The following is a 20,093-nucleotide window of genomic DNA, read 5'->3' as shown; positions in this document are numbered from 1 at the left end:
GAAGTGACGTGGCTCTGGGGGCAACAGCTCACCATCGCCTGTCAGAGGTGCAGTTTGCATTGGTTTATGTTGGCTCTGCAGAATCCACTGGTGGCTGAAGCTGCTAATGGAGCTGTGACGTTCATGTAAACACGGAAGTCACCACATGTGGCAACAGCCAAATCTCCTTCATGCACGTGTAAGAAATGAAAATCACAATCAACTTGCTGAACTGGAGTTATAAAAACAGATATCTATAATTCTGTGTCCAGAAAAATGTAATTTGCTTAAACAGAAAGAAAAAATGTTTAACATTGTATGATTTAATAATTTAATTTAATTTCATTTCATTTCATTTAAGCAAACCCTCATCATTGATGGTGTTTGAGTCACTTGTGGAGATCTTTGTTGAAGCCCCCTTGCTGAAGATGAGCAGCATTCGTGTGTGTGTGTGTGTGTGTGTGTGTGTGTGTGTGTGTGTGTATGTGTGTGCGTGTGTGCGTGCGTGCGTGTGTGTGTATGTGTGTAAAAAAAAACATTGCACCACAACACATTACTTTAATCACATGACTGTTTGACTGTAATGAAGTGATTTTGCACACTTGTGTTCAAACAGGAAGTAATCGAGTTATAGCAACTAATCAAATCATCACTCGAGTTATAGTTATAGTCTGTATCTGAATCAAGCTTAACTTTACAATGCTATAGAACTATTCTATCAGTTGCTACTCCATTTTATGACATTTTTTTTAATGTTTGCATTAAAACAGAATTTTAAGTGAAACATTTCATTTGTACTGTTGCACCTGCAGAGAAAACTTTACAAACTTTTGTGCCCTCTCTTTACTGAAACAACCGTTTATGCTGGTTTGCTGCCATCACAGAAAAATTGGATTCCAACTACAAACCGTGGGGCCGATCCACTGGGGCCTTTTCAAAAGCCAGTGTGTTATAAACACTTCATAGTGACTGGAGGACTGAGGAACTAAAGTGTCACCCTAGAGGACCTGTGGAAAAAATGATATCATTGTCTTGGAAGAAGTGACAATTTAATGAACTCCTACATTCATATCATATTTTAAATTTTGTAAAACATTTACATTGTCCGCCATCTTTCAGCCTTTGTTCCACTGCATTTGACTGATGAGCCTTTTCCTACACTTCATGGAGTCTATTGCTATGAATAACTGACTGACTGACTGTTCGTTAACTAATATAACATTTGTATGTTTTTACAAATATATATATACCATATATATGCATGACAGTGTTGGTTTTTAGTTGATTACAGATTCTCTCCAAGTGAAGTTTTTTTCTGTCTAGTTTTAATTCTATTACGTTATTTTTACTGTTTGATTCTTGGAAGTTGTCTCTTCTCCCCACATCTTTATTCTGTTGAACACATTAAGACGATGACCACATCTTTTTTTAATTTAGTATGGTTATTGTTGATCAATTAACAGATAGGGAGACAGGTAGTTAGGTTGGTAGACAGACAGAAAGATGTTTAGATAGACAGAAAGACAGCCAGGGAGACATGCAGCTATCTGCAGAGCTCCCCCAGGGTATATATGGAGTTCTGTGTGTCAATAAGTAGCGTCAGTACCTGTGACGCCGGAGCGACGCACGGCGCTGCAGCGCTGTGATTGGCAGGCTGCGCTCCGCCCCTCCACTAGGTAGCTTGTGGGAGTTCCGGGCGGAGTCTCGGAGGCACCCCTTAAATCCGGGAGCCTCCGAGCGGTCTGGGCTGGAACTGCTGCGTCTACGACCGGGGGAAGTTCGCCGAAGCGCCGACACGAGGAGCCGCCTTTTCCGAGGAAACCTGATCGAGTGCCCGCGCCGACATGCCTGCCAGCAAAGACGACGGCGGATGGAAGAAATTCCTGTGGAATTCCGAGACCGGAGAAGTGCTCGGTCGGACCGGGGGCAGCTGGTGTGAGTATAGCTGACAAACGCCAAAGGCGCGTCCCCGCGGCGGACCGCGCTGCGGGCGCCTCGTGCTCCTGCCACCTGTTTGATTTGACTTTGCTGCGTTCAGGGGCGGCCCGTTTTCTCCAACCTTCTGTTCCTCCGCCGCCTGCTTGTGCATTCAGGCGGCAGAGGCGCTGCGGCGGCGGGGGGGGATAGCCATGATTGGCCCCGGGGTGTGTTGTCGGGGATAAGTTGAGCAGTGCCGGTCGGCGGTGTCCCGCAAAGGGTTAAAAATGCATCATAGTCCAAGGTGAGTCAAGGTGACTGTGGGGGGGGGGGCATCGAGTCCGCTCCGACTCTCAGTGATCAGTCGCTGTCGCTGTAAACGAACGAACGAACAAACGATTATAACGATGAAGTTGTTCGCCCTCCCCCTTTTTTCCGCTGGTTTCTCCTAAAAGCGTCTCTGCGCATGTCCTTGGACCTTCTCAATGTCACTGCTTGCCGAGGCTCCCACACCTGGTGGGCAGACAGGCAGATACACCTGGGTTCCTTCGCCAGTGTGTCTGTGTCCTCCCGGTTCGTTCCGGTTCGGTCCGGCCCGGGCAGGTTGGTGAGGTTCAGCTCATGTTTGTCCTCGTGAGGTCATGGAGAAAAATGCTGATGCATCTTTAAAGAGTACCAGACGCAGTGCTGTTCTTGGAGCTGGGGATGAGCTGATATCTGGTCCTCTATAATACCTTTGACTTTTTGCCCCCTGCCTCCCTTCTTGACTTTATTTTGAAATGCTCTTCTTACTGCCCTCTGCCCATGTCTGCTCCATCCTCCGCTTCACCATGCAGTGAGGAGGAGACCCCTAGGCCTCTATAGCCTGGTAAATGAACGCCTGTTTTCCAAAGAAATTCTTACATAGTCCTCACAACATAGTCCTCACAAGAGATTTTTTTTAGTTGTGACTCCACGACTTGAACTTTTGAGATAGACTGTATACTACTGCATGCAAGGACAAGGTGGCAGCATAGCAGATGAAGTGGAAATTTTGGTTGGGCATTGTAGTTCTCCATAGATGAATCTGTCAGAATCAGCCCAATGACATCTTAGGAGACGGTCCATAGACCATCATGCTGTGACTGCTTTCACCTTAAATCAGCCCAACTGATTTGTCAGCTATCCTTGGCGGAGACTCCTGTGACCTTTTGACATTGATTTGCAGCCACAACAGTGTAAAATGAGAGCGCAAGGTCAAAACCTATTCTATGCCCTTTCCTGGTTATAGCAATTCATGATTATGAAAATTGGAGAGTTTCAGCTGCCATTGGCAGTGGTTTTTCATTTTGTACTGAAATGGTGATGAGAGATGGTTAGCTTTAAAACATCCTGTCAATTAGCTGCAACATTTGCTCCAACTACTGCCACGCTATAATTCAGTAGCCCTAATGATGACCATTTTCCAGTTCCGAGGGAAGCCACAAATGGGGGTGGTATGGGGTCATGGGTTTTCAACGGAATTTCACCTGTAGACCTTCCAAAGCCCTCCTGCTCGAATTGATTACAGTGTGATCCCTATGGTGCCCGGGGTAATTACTATCTTATATGCGCAAGGGACACTGGAATTCCTGTAACTCAGGAAAGACAATGGCTGCTACTGTTGTATTGTTTTTGATGGTTGAATGCTGGCTTTGTAGTTACTGACATCCATAGTCGGGCCAAGGTCTCCAGTGTGCAAGTGTCTGTCAGACATCTAGAGAGCCAAAGCCACTGCATGAGAAGCTTCTCAATGTTGGAGAGAAGACTGGAATGTGTTTGTCTGGAGGTGGGGGTTGGAGGGTGGTGGTGTAAAACGTTCACAATGTGGACGTGTGAGTTCACTTGGTGGGAGCGCAAGCACCATAGTTTGACTTTTAGTTGCACAGTAAAGACCAAAGTCTAAATCAGAATTTCCATTTTACATGTTTTTCTTAGAAGCCGTTTTTTTCAGTCTTTTTTTTTTAAATGAAATCACAAAGGCTGCTACAGCAGTCAGGATCTCTGCTTCTAGTGAAGAGGCTACTGTTTGCCCTCTGAAATGAAAATATTGAAGTGACTATAAATTGTGAGATATAAAGCTGTGATACAGGTGCATGAAGGGACTTGAAATTGTAATAACAGGGAATAAATATGTAAATGACTAAAATAATCCCAAGGTGGTGCAGGATCCACGGGTGGCGACCCAGGAGATAAACTGCCATACGAGTATTATTGTCAACAAAACTTTGACAATAGATGCACTCAAGGCACTACTTTAATGTCTGAATGGATTTATAACAATGAATTGACTTTATAAATATAAAAGCCTGGTGTTTTTAAGTATTTAATAACATGGTATACATGTCTTAGGGGTCAGTGCAACTCACCTTTAGAAAAGTAGATTAGCCGATAAGGATAATGAGTGGTTAAGCCTGGTTATTGGTAATCGAAGATAATCAATCACTTGCTTGATAACACAGACATTTTGATTGTTGCAGAACAGGAGGTCGTGTCATATTAATGCCTAAGTCTTTGTGAGAGGTCCAACTAACAGTTGAAAGTAAATTCATAAGTGTATAAGCCCTGGTATGAAGAATCTGGCATCTCTGCACCATCCTCAGAGTAGATAATGTTTCTGGCTGTCAGACTGCCTGTTTGTGTCACTGAAGGTGATATTGTATTCCAGTCCTTCCCAACGCTGGCCACTGGCTTCCTCTCTGCATTTATTTCCCCTCCAGCTAAATTTCTTGCCTGCCAGGTATGGGACCAGGAACAGTGTGTTCCATCTAACCTGTGACATCTAGCATGAAGCAGTCACAACTCAAAAAGTCTGAAGTTATTTTGGGGTCCAGTAAGGTCTTCATCACATCACACCATTATTACTGAATCATAATGTCTACGCAGTGTCACACATGCTGCCATATACAGTGGCCTTATGTAACACTGCTGCTGTTGCACGTCTTGAATTCTGGGAAGGGAGTGAATATTTCAGCACGGAGTGTCATGTAACCCTGTGTGTTATCTGCTGTGTTTACCTGTAGTAAAGCCGGTGTTGAAAGCCCAGTTATTCGTGCTGCAGAGATTGACCTCCTGACCTGGCACAGTTGATATTGCGCGATATATTTGTGCTGTCAATGATTCTTAAATAACTGAAATCTTAGCTGCATTTGAGACTCTAATACAGTATGTAACATATGTATAAAATACTTAATTCCAGCTGTATTGCAGCATCATGACCCACTTTTCCCTGGATTATATTTCTCAGTGATGACCTGTTCTCTCCCTCTTTTTATTCTTCTTTGCAGTCAAGATCACGTTATTTTATGTCATTTTCTACGGCTGCCTGGCTGGGATATTCATCGGCACCATCCAAGCCATGATGCTCACCCTGAGCAACTTCAAGCCCACCTGGCAGGACAGAGTGGCACCTCCTGGTAAGAAGTGACACCTACTTCCTGTATGGCACAGAACCAGCTCGGCAGCCTGCTTTCAAGTCTAAAGGTCACCTGCAGGCAGTTTGAAGAGAACAATGGCTGGTAACAAAAGAGGGTACATGTGTGAGGCCTTTGTGTTCCCCTTATGAACATAGTTCTCAAACAAAAATGGTGGAAAATGAAGACTTGCTAACCAGAAGTCTATGTAATAGCTTGAGAGACAGCTAGCACTGCTCTCCAGATTTGATTCCATAGGGTGACTACGAGGGCTGTATGATACAAGGAAAAGGTTGAATGTTGAGGCCCCTCATGTGCACCACCACAACCAAAAACATATATTGGGAATCATCAGCTTTTAAACTTCAGTCTTTTTTTGCTTCTGAATACTAAGTCAACTGGAGCGCTGATAAATCACATAATCACAATCACAACATTTGAATTAAGTGCTGCGGTTGATTTTAAAAATACAGCAGTGGCCATTGTGAAGCTGCACAAGCCATTCAAACTGTTGCCCTCAGAATACAAAGGAGTAATGATCAGAAACCTCTTAGAAATTTTTTTTCATAGTACGAGGGCATTACCATAAGAAAAGCTAACAAATAACTAAATAGAACTTGCTGAAATATTTGGATGTTTTAAAAATTTAAGAAAAAATGCTATTTACAGTATTGCTTTCTGCATCTGCAAAGAAAACTATTGGGATTGTATTTGGTATGAATTCTCGCTTCATCAAATTTCTCTTTCTCCTTTGCCAAGGGATGCCATCTGATGTGTGGGACCAGCATCCTGATCTGATCACTATTTCACTTTAGACATGACCTCAAGCTGCCTTATCAGTCACTCTTACGTTTCTGTTGACTTCACAACTGGCTCCGGTTGAACCACTTTCTTGAACGTGTATACTTGTGTCCGCGCAAGTGCACAGACACCTAAACAACATTTATTCTAATGTGAAGTATTTTCTCAGATTCTGAACAGCAAACAATGTTGTGTCAGACTTTCAGCTCATTCAGGTTATGATGTCCTCTGTTTTCATTTTTGACATCACAGTGGGGTCTACAGGTGAGATGGGGTGGTGCGCTTCACCCAAACATCATTGATGATTTATACAGCCGATCTAAAGAAACAGTATGTCTAATATCTTTTTTGTTTTACTCACTTCTATCAAATCCTGTCTACCTCCACTCATTCACAGGCAAATTTAAGGTAGAGTGGGGATATCCCAGAGATGGCTGGAACCCTGTACCACTACACAGCCACCCTGCTGCGGCTCTCCCCCATAAGAATGTCAGACATGCTGGCGGCAGGTTATGTCAGCTGTCACTCCGAGGTGTTAATTCTGTCTGTAACCTGATAACTGACGGAAAGTGACAGCCTAGGCGTTGCCCGAGTGTCAGTGCAAAGACAGACCGGGGCAGGGGCCCTCTAATACAGTGGTTCTTAACCTTGTTGGAGGTACTGAACCCCACCTGTTTTACATGCGCATTCACCGAACCCTTCTTTATTGGATCGAGGATCGTTTCATTGATGGGTACAAAGAACAGGCAGAGTAGCCTTTTCATCGAATCTGGCTCCCTTCACCTTGAATTCAGCAAGCGCTATGTCCTTGTAGTTCCCATCTCCATGCAGCTGAAGGAAGCCTTCCCTTAGTTTTGCCGGTGCTGGACTAGAATTGCTCATCTTGTCATTCCAAATCATGCAGTTAGGACATCGATTCCAATCACCTTCCGTCATACATGTGAATCCGTATTGTACGTATTCTTCCAACCACTTTCTTTTTTTGCCCGACATAATTAGTATGAAGGGATTAAAATATTAAGAAAGAAATCACATGAAGTACCATCACGACAGTCACAAGTTACTACAACTGATCGCGCCCAAATCCCTGCAACACGGATAGGCCAAGCTATGTAGCGTGATCACCTGCAGCCAGTGATGTCATCACCAATGTGTGTCTTAACCTCCGCCGAACCCCTGAGACTGACCCACCGAACCCCTGGGGTTCGATCGAACCCAGGTTAAGAACCACTGCTCTAATATCATTACCCTTCTATTTCACAAACCATGCAACTAGAGGATAGAATCTGTAATTATGACCAGCAGTGGACCTTTCCATTGCCTCCCCTCAGTTCAAGGGGTTGCCTATTGCTGCAAGATCATGCATGTTGTTTTGGAAATGCACCCTCAGCTCAGTCGCATCAGTCCCAGTGCATCGACTGCAGTGACAGCGGCCTCCTCTGGGACGAGTAGTAGCCTGGTTACCATGATGTTCTGCTGTAGCAAGGCCAAACTAAGCATGTGCGCTCACAACTGAGTCAGAAGGCTTGTGTCTCCTCACCTCTGTGCTGAGAGACCCTGTGAATTATTGTTGAAATCTACAGACCAGCCTGGAGTTTGTATTGCATGACTACCTCCTTCATAGCAAGGAAAAAGAATGCATGAAAATAAAGCCTTTGTATTCCCAGCATTCCTTCCAAAGCCCAGAGTCTATAACTTGGAAAATAACTTTTATTCAGAAAATATGTTCAGCAAACTCATACTCTTTACATCCTCAGCTCTAGCTGCATGCTTAGTTTGCAGAGACCACAAGTTCTCTGTGATCCAAGCTTTTGGTCCTTGGTGAGAATTTAAACCATCCTGTTTACTTTTGATAAGTAGGCAACAGTGTCATCGATACTTGTTTTTTTTTATCCATTAAGGACTGACTTACTAAAAATAATCAGTTTGATAGTTCCTCTTTCTACAATCCTAACCATCATTTTATGATCTGTTGCAACCTTTAGTTCTGTGGCAATGTCACTGCTGATTTCCACCACTTATAATGATGTGGACAGGAATAACTACAGAGTTTTTGCATCTAGCCTTCTCCCCCACAAAGACAGCAGGCATGAAGAAACCATAGCAACACACACACACACACACACACACACACACACACACACACACACACACACACGTGCACACACACGCACGTATGTCCATGGAAACTGACTGATCATGTAATCTGAAGTTATGAACAGGTCTTGTGTCTTTTTTTTTTTATAAATTTTAAATATGAGTTTAGGTTTCATTTTTTACTTTTCATTCCATATTATGTATCAGTGTTACTTCTTGTCTCACGGATGTATGCTGTATGTGTGTGGGAGAGGGGGTATGGGGTGTGCATGTGATGTGTTGATTCGAGTCCCAGAGAAACATTGTCACATTTTGCCTGCACTACCTGGTATGTATAGCAAAGTGACAATAAAGCTTCTTGACTCTTGTAGGTAGGGCTCAATCTGCATTTTCCTCATTAAGTCAAGTAAATGTGGAACTTGGGGTTTAGATTTCTATCTGTCCCGACAGAAACCAAAATCAGGCAACACTTTTTCATTTTCACACAGTTTTGACACTTTTTACTTTTACATTTTTTTTTTAATTTTTAGGGGTATTTTACCCCACAAAGTCTGAACAAAAAGAAATTGCCCTGAAAAAAGCTGGACTGCAATGCTTCTTCCTGAACTCGAAGTGTGTTGTGTGTCTGGCACAGCAGAGTGCTCACATTAAGTGGGTATTAGGACAGATGTAATGAAAAGGCTCTTCTCATTATGGTGACATTGCTCCTGCATCTCAGTCCTATAATAAAACTGTAGCCTGTAGGCTTTGCTCTGCCGGCCTGCTACAAACCTCAAGATTGCTGAATTACTGGCCATGGTGAAAGACTATGAAATGCAAGGCTGTCACAGCAAAAAACAAAGTTGATCTGTTTTATCTCCGCAGGCCTTTCACATACCCCACGATCAGAAAAATCTGAAGTATCCTTCAACCTCAATGATTTGGAGACCTACCTGCCCTATACCAAAGCCCTGAAGGACTTCTTGGTCAACTACAATGATGATCATCAAATAGAACAGTCCAAGTATGAAGACTGTGGAGGTGGGTTTCCTGACCTCTGTTTTCTTCAAAGGAGACATTCATCTCCAAGAGTGGTACACTAAGTCCATCTGGAGCCCCAGGACAAACAGGCCAGAAATATTACATACAGCAAAGACATAAGAAACAGCTTGCTGCCATGTGCACATGCGTGTGCACACACACACACACACACACACACACACACACACACACACACACACACTCACACACACATCCCCCACTGTAATCTGGATACACTGCGTGCACTATAATTAGGCAAGCTGTATTTTTGAGGATTAATTTTGTAATTGTACAACAAAAATGCTCTTGATCAATCCAAAATGTTAACAAACCCTCCAGCCTGAACAAAGTAGTAGTAAGAGTGAGGTTTATTAAGAGAAAAACCATTATTAGGCAACTATTTTTGTGCAGAATTATTATGCAACTCAGTGAATAAAAGATTTTTCCCATCTCACTTGTTTATCTTCACCCGTTAAAGTGAGAATAATAAACAAACTCAAAATTTACAAATAAACATTTCTGAAATAAAAAGTGAAACACAAAACTCAGTGATTAATACAGCCAAACTTCTTTTCGATAACAGTCACAAGCCTTCCATCCACGGAGTCAGTCAGTTTCCTGATCTGGTGAGAATCAACTTTTTGTGCTATCCCATTACAGCCTCCCAGACACTGTTCAGAGAGATGTACTGTTTATCTTCCCTGTAAATTTCCTGCTCAAGAAGGGCCCGAAGGTCCCCGTTGGGCTTAAGTCAGGTGAAGGGAGCCATGTCATTAGTTTTTCATCTAGAAGACAATTTACTGGCAAGCCACGCAGTGGAGTACTTGCATGTGATGAACCGTTGCTTTGCATAAAAATCAAAGTCTTCTTGAAAGATGACTTTCTCTTGTACCACTGCTTGAAGAAAGTGTCTTCTAAAAACTGTCAATAGGTTTTTTTAACCCCAAAAGGCCCACAAGCTCACCTTTAATAGATATTCAGATATTTCTCGGTCCATCCTTGGCATTTTAAATTATGTGTCTTGATCAGACGTGGTTGGGTTTCAGCCTTTCTTACCTTGGCCATGTCTCTGAGAACCAAACACCTCGTACTTCTTGACATTCCAGGTAGGTTGCAGTTGTGGAATAAGGGAGCGCTGGAGGAAAATGGGTTCCTGGTAGCTTCATGTTTGATTCTTCTCAAATCTTTGGCAGTTAATTTGCGTCTTTTCTTCTCGACACGTTTCTTGCGACCCTGTTGACTATTTGCAACAAAGCGTTTGATGGTTCTGTGAACACGTGCTGATATCTTAGATATTTCAAGAGTGCTGCATCCCTCTGAAAGACCTTTTGCAATATTTGCCATTTCAGAGTCACTTCAGATCCTTTTCCGGCCCCTTTTATCTGAGGGGAAGAATCTGCCAAATGCACACCTTGATATAGGGTGTTAATCTCATTTGGCCACACTGTCCCTTGTTACACAAATACACATCACCTGATATGCTTTAAATCCAAGATGCATTCAAGTTTATACAGCTTGGAGTCGGAAATTATGGATAAAATGATGATATGGTCAAAATAATCACTTGCCTAATAATTGTGCACACAGCGTACAGCAGGGTATTTGGGGTTGTACATCTCACAGAACTATGGGTTAAAGAGTAAGTATCCAGCACCTTCTACATAAGCTGAGAGTTTGGCTACAATGAACTGGGAAATGTAAAATAGTAATAGAAATGTGACAAAAAGATTTTGCAATAATTATGTTAATGTATCATCAGTTGAGTTGTCCCATTTTCTGGCTGCTGAGGTTATTTTCTGATTTCAACTATAAAAAAAGACTGTCTGCAGTTCATGTTTTTGGATTCAAATCCGATGAGTGTCAAAGGGGGAGTGTGTAGTAACATCTTCAACCCCACACTAACCCATGCTCACTCTTTCCAGACGAGCCCGCAGAGTACAAGAACAGGGGCGACCTGGAGAGCGATTTGGGAATCAGGAAGGCCTGTCGCTTCTCCCGCAGCCTGCTGGGCCCCTGCTCTGGCAATGACGACCCCTACTATGGATTCAAGGACGGCCGTCCCTGCATAATTGTGAAGCTCAACAGGATAGTCAACTTCCGTCCCAGGGTAATTAACCCCAAAAGAGCTTTATGCCAACTTGAACTCCAGTTTTATCAAAAGAATCTCATGATAAGAAGGAATCAAGCAAACTTATGGATTTGAATATATGTCTTTCACATGGTGAAGCGTGTCAGACCAAACTTCAATTTACATACAATGAGGGATTGGATTTCACAAAGAACCTTAATTCTTAACAGTGAAACACGACATTTGATACTCGTTCAGTTTGAGCCTACACTTCTCTCACACTTTGACTGCTTCATTTTGGGGCCCATGTGTTGGTCAGATGCTAAAAATATCTATTACTGTCCAAATACTGATAAAGACCAAATGAAATATTGTTCTAGCAGAGATGAATATAAATCTACAAATCAATGTCTGTACTCAGAGTTGCATAAAACTCCACACCTACGCAACATTCCAAACACTTAAGATAGTTTGTCTCTAATAAGGCTAAAAACGTAAGTGAAAAATAAATCCCTGCCCTTTGTCATCCCAACTGGTGACCTGCTGTCTCTGTCCAGCCTCCTGTCTCAAATGAAACTGTCCCTGAAGATGCTCACCCTAAAGTGCAGCCCAATGTGATCCCCATCTACTGCACCAACAAGGTACTGGCATGGTTGTGTTCAGGGACACAGGATCAGCCTCTCCCCCCATAAATTCAGATAATTTTGTGATTAAACCAGTTTCTTCCTCACCACAGAAAGCAGAGGATGCTGGTAAAATCGGTGAGATCAAATACTACGGCATTGGCGGTGGCTTCCCTCTGCAGTATTACCCGTACTACGGCAAGCTGCTGCACCCCCAGTACCTGCAACCGCTGGTGGCGCTGCACTTCACCAACCTCACCCTCAACACTGAACTGCGCATCGAGTGCAAAGTGTATGGAGAAAATATCAACTATAGTGAGAAGGATCGCTACCAGGGACGATTCGACATCAAGCTCCAGGTTAGCAGTTTATGACCGTTGCCAGGACAGTAGCACTTCCCCATCGATCACCCCTGGGCCTCCCTTTTTGTCCTGAACACCAACATCAAGTAGGAGCTGATTAGCAAGGGTGAGGGGGTCAAGGCTCTAGCAGTTAAATCAATCACATCTAGTCTTGAATGAATAAATTAAACAAGAAAACCTGATACGGGACCTACGTTTAATCTGTCTGCGTTCGTCACTCGCTTCTACACTTCTCTCTAGCATTAGAATGCAGTTTAGAGGAAAAGTAGCAGTAGGCCTAATGAAAACTATTTATTCTGCTGTAAGAGACTTTTCCCACAAGCCATGGGATGCCATTCATCGATGACTGTAAAGTGTAATTCCACCTGCCGCGTAACAAGCAGTCCCCTCTTCATAATGCTGCCTCGTGTGGTCTCAGTAAATATCTTCAGTGTGCTGCAGTTGTCCTTCCAAACCATCCCATTCTTCATTTTTCTAATGCGCTGAGCTTTAGCTGTGCGTGCGTGCGTGCATGTGTGTTGGCCACAAATACACACGCATCGATCGATATAGTTAGACACTCTTCTGATCTGTTGGATGAAAAAGGCTGCACTCCAGGGAACTTCTTTCCTCATCTTTGTTTTTGTCTTTTACATCTGATTGCGGGAGACTCTTTACTTTGACTTCTTTTTGTTTTATGTGCTTTGTTTCAAATCAGTCCAATTTGTGAAGGGGATTTTTTTTCTTGAGCTTATGCCTTCTACTTTTTGATTTGTGCCTCGAATGTAGTGTTTGCGTGTCCATCCTTTTAGACACTCGGGCCTCCTGTAAAGGTCAACAGTGCTAACTGGAATTTTTTGTTTCTTTTAAGAGTTTTTATTTCCTGGAAATCATCACACCACTGTGATGAAACTCTGAATGTTTTTAGCCATTAAACATTGTGGAAGAATTTTATATTTATGCAGTTGTACATTTTGTTTCTTTGCAAAATATTGTAATGTATAAATGCAATACCAAAGTGACGCTTTGAAGAGGGTCTTTATCAGAAGCAATGCAGTACAGTTTTTTTTTTTTTAAGGATTTCATCATGTAAAGTGCTAAAGTCAATGTTTTGCCTTGCAACCTTTCAGTGGTTCACTAGCGTTTTGGCCATGAATGTAGTCTGGTCTAGAAAAAGTAACAGGCAGTACCACAGTGACCTGATGTTCATGCTTTTAATTGAGGAAAAAAAAAATTTAAGTTCTTTGAGAACTCAGTGGCTTTTACGTGACCAATGATGTTGGCAATGTTCTGTAAGATCATATTGATGTAAAATACAGCCTGAACTTAAGACGTCAGTCAACTTCTAAGTAGTTCATCCACTTTTTGTCATCTGATCAGAGAAAGAAATAAAATCCTAATGGACCTTTTCTCTTGTGTGTTTCTGTCACACTTCTGCAATTCTACACCAGCAGTCTGTAAAAACAGACCTCTGTTCATGTCAGAAGATACGGAAGCTCCCCTATGGATCTTTTAGTCGCATTTTAGTCGCATTGCAATAAATAACTCAACTATCCTTTCAGCATCCTTAAGATGAAAAGATAATTTATTTTTTTAATCTTTGAAACATAATAACAATTTCCACAATAATTGTTTCCATTTTTTCTGGATAACTGATTTGGTCAGTTGTGCATGTGACATTTAGCCTATTTTTAGCACAATAACAAAAGTTCAAGTGTGTCAAAATGTGTTGGTTTTAAAAATAGATTAAATGGAGAAAATTAACATACACTCCAAGTTATTTCAAATCAGCTAATATATCAGCTTTTATGGTGCCTTTGCTGTGCTTAGTGTTTTTTTGCAAAAAAAAGAACAGATAAAATCAAATGAAAGATTCATGCTTTTCCTCAGCAAAATGAACAAAATGAATTGTATTTAGACTTGTGCTACATGGCAACAGCTTTAAATACATCATATTGATGAATTTTTCCAGCTGAAAATCCAGCCGTTTTTCAAAAGGTTTTTCCATTAGGTAATGGAAATTGATTAAAAAAACATCTACTTGGGTTATCTTTTCAACATACATCATGAAGGCTCAAAAGATAATTTGTCCTGTTCCTATTTTAACCATACAGGGAGAATTCTACAAGTGTGAAGGGCTTCAGTTCTAATTATTTTAAAAGGGTAAACAACTGGTCCTAGCTACCTCAGCACAGTGAGTCATCCTGCTTATTAATTAAACATTGGCATTGGATTCTCTCACAAGCAGTGGAAAAAGCCAACATCCAAGTTTGACACTTCATCACTAATCCAAATGCAAAGTCTCAATTTTCCTTTGAGTGTTTGTTCCATGGAAAACAGTAAGAAAATGCTATCAGTGCCCTTGACATGGTCAGTGACCCATGTAGGCCAGTGACCTCCAGGCAAAAGCATTCCCTCTATCAGTCCTTGACAAGTCTCAGACTGTCCTAATTTCCATTTTTTTTCCATTTTGCCCACTGTTCCCATACTTCAGGCCTGGGGCCAATCCCAAGTCAATCTGCACTGCCAATATATTGAAAACAGCATAATCCAGGCAGTTTATTAAAATGTAACTCTAGTTCTTTAATACCAATATAATCTACCCATTCATGCACAATTGAAATGTTTCTTTGTGGAGATGAATATGTAGAATGTGGAAATGTGCAATTTCCTTGCTGCAAAGGTAGATGTCAAAGGTGGCAGGTTTCAATGCGAAGACTTCATCCTCCAGTCCTTTGCTTCTTGATTATAAATGCAAATTTTCAGATATAATGTGTGTACTCTGTCATCCCAGTAGCCCCTTCCATCATGTAATAAACCAACAGTGGCCTCATAGAAGCTTCTATAAGAAAAAAAATAGGTTTATCTGAAAATAAGCCTTGGGTTTGGTTAAAACCTATTTAGATTGTAAATCAAAATGCCATGCCCTAACTCTCCTTGAACAAATAGGACTTTACAACTCCCTGCTCCTGATAAAACTTCTAATCAGATCATAGAAAACCAGGAAGACAATTCTAAACCCGGGCATGTCATTGTCAAAGCTGTACTGTATCAGGTCCCACCAGGAGACACGTGCAGCCGCAACACCGTTTGAAATGACTAACTCTGTCCCTATGCATTTCTGTGTCTGCTTGAAAGAGAGACAGATGAATAGGCCCTTGTTGTGCTGTGGGCCAGTGTGACTTGACCATCTCTGCTCAGATCCGGTCATTCATTCCCCCACTGCTCAACTGTATGCAGGCACACTTCTGTAATTACAGCAGAAAGGAGAAACATCAACACCGACAGAGAATTGTTGTTTTGGGTACGACAGCTGGAGCATGGTGTCATTGGAGACCAGGTATCAAGTCACCATAGGGCTGAGATGTCAATAGACAGATGGATCAGCCAATGCGGTTCGGCGTTAATGAGTCCTCAACCATGACTTCCGCTTGCTCAACTGCTAACGGCACCAAAAGGCAGAGAAATTCAGTTGAAAGTCAAACAAGTTAATTGTCTTGGCTAAACAACTTACTAGCGCACAAATGATGACACGTCATAATCCACAAACCATCATTTTCTGCTCAACAATAACCGTATTGCATGAACAAGTCCAAAATGTTTTGACACAAGTGAAACAATTGAATTTAATTTCCTGTGCTAAGAAGATAATACCACCATTATCTCGTCATCTCCTTTGAGTTTAGTTTTTAGTCAGTCGATGTTTTCCTCACAAAGTATAACTGAAAACCAGAGTCAAATGTCTTGGTCAAATGTGAAAACATACTTGGCCATTAAAATTGACTGATTGTAGGAACTTTTCAAAACTTTTCTGTTATGATACATATTTGTGTGTGTGTGTGTTCATAGCTAAACATTGTGATATCAAAATATTCAGGTCATTTTTTCCCCTTTGTGTGCTATTACACAGCAAACAGATCCAAAAAGAATTGATTCTGTGTAAATAAAAAATGCAATTCACTTCGAATCCTTACATGCATTCCAAGCCCCAGCCACTAGGGGATGCAGTAGCCTCATGCAATAAATTATTGCTATTAGTACAATTAATAATAAAAATAATGATGTAAAAAAAGCTTCAGCATACATCATTGAATATCTCATGAATTTGACATAGTGAAAGCAAACAGTAGTGAGGGGTTTTATCCCTAAAGCAGAGGCTTAAAACAGCGACGTCAATTGGTGTAATGAAACAGTGTTTCTCTGAATGTCAGTCAGTCTCGGAGATCTGATGAGATGTGAGGCAGGGAGTTGCCTGGCTCCTATCTCATTGTCACACGGTGCACCATCACAAGGTCATCCCTGCTGATTACGCCTCGGTCATGTGACTGACAGATGCCTGGGGGTTGGCCGATGGAGAGGGGGTGTCCCTGTGTCATCTGATAGGCTTGTTCCTGCCACACTGACATTGTGCACATGATTAGCAGTGGGAACAGATACTGATAAGTGCAACACAACAACATGATCTTTTATAGATATATTACATATTCCTTTTTTTTTTAAAGTTAAGTTAAGCCTCCATCCCACCACATTTATATCAATGATATGTATACATTCTAGTCTATGTATGTGATGCAATACAGAGAATAAAAAGGGTTTCAATTTAAGTATTCAGACGACATATTAAAAAACATATTAGCAGAAGTTGGACTTTGGACAGGGTCTCCAAAAGTGTGTGTGGGGGGGGGGGGGGGGGCAAATGGAAATAAATGCAATTTTAAAATGATTACAAAAATAATCTTGGGCATAACTATTCCGGGTTCCCACTCTCTTCTTGAAATCATTTTCCAGGACTGTTTTCAGTCGTAACACTGCCAGAGACAAGTTATCAGGTCACACACTAAAACATGAGCAAACCCCACTATACATTGCATAAGTGATTTTTTCTACAGTTGTACAAACATTATGCATAGTGTATAACTTCTTCGCCACTTGGATGAGAGGTGAATCGTCTTCAAGGGAAGAAAATCAAGTCCAGTTGCTAGGATAGGATTTTGACAAAAATTTACCATGACCTAGATGACTGACAACCTCCACAAATATACATTGTGCACATTTACCCAGAATGATTTGTGATCTCATTCTACTTCTGCGCCCAGAGGTTCGAATTAAAAGATGTGAAGTCTATGGCTACAACCTATGAAATAGTCTCTTGTATTCTTAACAAATTAATAACTTGCAAATCAGCACTCGCAGAACTCTTAATCTGAAGGTCATCACTTTTGTTTCTAGATACTTCTTTGGCAAAACAAAGTTTTTACTAGGCTCTAAAAAAGTCAATAAACGTAGCAACAAAGTCAAATGGAAACACCAGGTAGCAGGACAGCTCTGGGGTGACAGGGGAATGTGATTGGCTGGTACATTTGGTGCTATGGCATGTTGTCTCCTGAAAACAGAGGGACAGCAGACATGCATGCACATTACTCTGCACCCATTTGCATTCACTCAAAAGGTAAAGAGAATAAGGGGGAAGAGAAATCATTTTCCATGACAGCTTAAGAATTTCAAGGATATTTGACATTTCTGTCCAATTTTCCTTATATTTAAGATGACTGGAAAAATGGTCAATCATTTTTCAGATTTTTCAGGACATGTGGGAACCCTATTTGTCCAAAACATCCATCCATCCATTGTCTGCTGCTCATCCTGCACTCAGGGTTGTGGGGGATGCTGGACCCTATCCCAGCTGTCATCAGGCGAGAGGTGGGTTACTCCCTGGATTGGTCACCAGTCAACCGCAGGGACACATATGTCTGTATATGTGCCCCTGCAACCATTCACTCACGACCATTCGCTCACCCATTTGGGGCAATTTTCCCAATTTTTTCCAATCAAACCTGCTGTATGTTTTTGGACTGTGGGAGGAAACCGGAGAACCCAGAGGAAAAAGCATACAGATGCGAGGAGAGTATGCAATCTCCACACAGAAAGGTCCCTTTTTCAGAATCGAACAAGGGTTCTTCGTGCCATGAGGCTGAGGCGCTAGTACATACTAGTTTATATATCTATCTCATGGCCATTGCATTTGTTCTATGCATACACATCACTGCGTCAAGTAATCAACCAACACTATGCGTCTTTGTGTACCGTGAAAAGCGCTATACAAATCGTATGTATTATTATTATTATTATTACATCTTCACATGTACTTCTGACATCAGCCACTAGGCGTACTATTGAGCATCAAAGACGCGTGGGCTGCCTTGTGATTTTACCCTGTCACATCTCCATTACCAACAACTCCAAGATATTTATTTAGTACATGAAAAGATTGACTGTCAGGTGTAAAGTAAGTGGTCCCTCAACCCCAATCAAAGATTTTCAAAAAAAGAAAATATAACTTTGGACAATTTCTTGGACATTTGATTGCAATGTCCTTTCAAAATTCTTTCCAAAATCCCCCTTCTATTTACCTTTAAAATTTTTAATATTGGTCAAGTTTTGGTCGTGTCTTTCCCGTTCCCTTGCGATATTGTCCGCAAGCAGATTTGAAGTGAACAGCAGTAAATCTGCTTGGGCAGAGGGAATAGACAATTCAAGAAAAGGTTCAGAATAATTTCCTCAGTAATTTAAGATTTCTTCTGGAAAAGAAGCGCAATAATGATGACATCCCAAAAAGTCTTGTCAAAATCTGCTTGTCTTGGCAACTGGACTTGAATTTATGGTGGGGTGAAACGTCTTCCAGTGAAAAAATTCAAGTGGAGTTGCCAAGACAAGAGGATTTCAACAAGAATTTGCCATGACATGGATGACTGAGAATCTCCACCGAAATATCCCGAAAAGGCTTGACAGTCTTAAAATCCAACTCCTTAATTGCATTGAGATGCTACCTGTTGATTAAGTCTTCCTTTTCTGTGGACATCTTGTTTTGTTTTGACGGGGGTGATATTTTTTAAATCTGCATAAAAATCCTTCAAACAGACAAGAAATTTCAAAGTCAACTAAATAAAAAAATGTCTTAAAATTATTTGGTGTTAAAGCTGAAGAAATTAACTGAATTCTCTAAAAAGATAATAACCGTCATCATTGCCTGGTCCATTTCACCTGCGGTGCTTCCTCAACATCAGCTGTTTGAGTTTGTTGCCCTGGTGATACTTCACTGATTTAACCCAAGAGTGAGTGAGGGCCAAATGAAAATACTCACTTGCTCACACACACACACACACACACACACACACACACACACACACACACACACACACACACACACACACACAACACACACACACACATACAAACACACACTCACACACATAGCGGCAACTGTCTCACCTGCTGTGAGTCACATCACTGTCAGCAGCTTGTTTTCACATCATCAGCCTGGGAATTGATTCCGTGATGACGCCAGTGTCTCCGCTACCAGAGCATGGCTTCCCCAACTCTGGATCCATCAAGACCCTTTTTTGTGGGAGCCTCTAAACAAAAATACTTTTATTTGTATGATCTGATCACTTAATAATTTACAAAAAAAATAGCAAACATTCTCTGCACAAGTCACATAAGTACAACTCTTAATTTAAAGTGCATATACAATGTTGGAGGAAATGGAATGAATCAGGATATTCCGAACCTCGTCTATATATCAATGATGAACTAACTAAATTTTACTTTTTATCTTCTGTAAATGAATATTTTGCATTTTGTTAGTAAATGAAGTCGTGAGTCCCTTTAAATTAAAAGAATATCTTTTCATCTTTTCAGAATATTTTTTTTTCCCTAATCGACCTGCTATTTTCTCGTTACTGAAATAAAATGTGGTGTTACACAACAAACTGCTTTCCTGTAAACTGTTCCACTCATGGAACTTAACAAAAATAAA

The 20,093-nt window shown here is 41.4% G+C and overlaps 1 protein-coding gene across 1 annotated transcript; it reads left to right on the top strand.

Annotated features, from left to right (window-relative positions):
• Positions 1-1,708: 1,708 nt before the first annotated feature.
• atp1b1b (ATPase Na+/K+ transporting subunit beta 1b) lies at positions 1,709-13,686 on the top strand. The gene is made up of 6 exons (XM_086147817.1): positions 1,709-1,914; positions 5,202-5,330; positions 9,090-9,245; positions 11,168-11,352; positions 11,871-11,954; positions 12,050-13,686. The coding sequence occupies exons 1-6, from the start codon at positions 1,824-1,826 to the stop codon at positions 12,308-12,310; spliced, it is 906 nt and encodes a 301-aa protein (XP_086003943.1). The 5' UTR covers positions 1,709-1,823; the 3' UTR covers positions 12,311-13,686.
• Positions 13,687-20,093: the final 6,407 nt, after the last annotated feature.

This window comes from Fistularia commersonii, chromosome 6, assembly GCF_037954325.1.
Source record: "Fistularia commersonii isolate RoL2024-O1a breed Wild chromosome 6, RoL_Fcom_v1.0, whole genome shotgun sequence".
In the NCBI taxonomy this organism is placed as follows: Eukaryota; Metazoa; Chordata; class Actinopteri; order Syngnathiformes; family Fistulariidae; genus Fistularia; species Fistularia commersonii.
Note: the sequence above shows the minus strand (reverse complement) of the source record. Positions and strands in the feature narration are given on the sequence as shown.

What these genes read in the sequence shown, in the direction of transcription:
- atp1b1b (XM_086147817.1), top strand. Translation starts at nt 1,824, where the DNA reads ATGCCTGCCAGCAAAGACGACGGCGGATGGAAGAAATTCCTGTGGAAT. An exon ending in TCGGACCGGGGGCAGCTGGT is followed by an intron (nt 1,915 to 5,201) that starts GTGAGTATAGCT and finishes TCTTCTTTGCAG; the next exon opens with TCAAGATCACGTTATTTTAT. An exon ending in CAAGTATGAAGACTGTGGAG is followed by an intron (nt 9,246 to 11,167) that starts GTGGGTTTCCTG and finishes CACTCTTTCCAG; the next exon opens with ACGAGCCCGCAGAGTACAAG.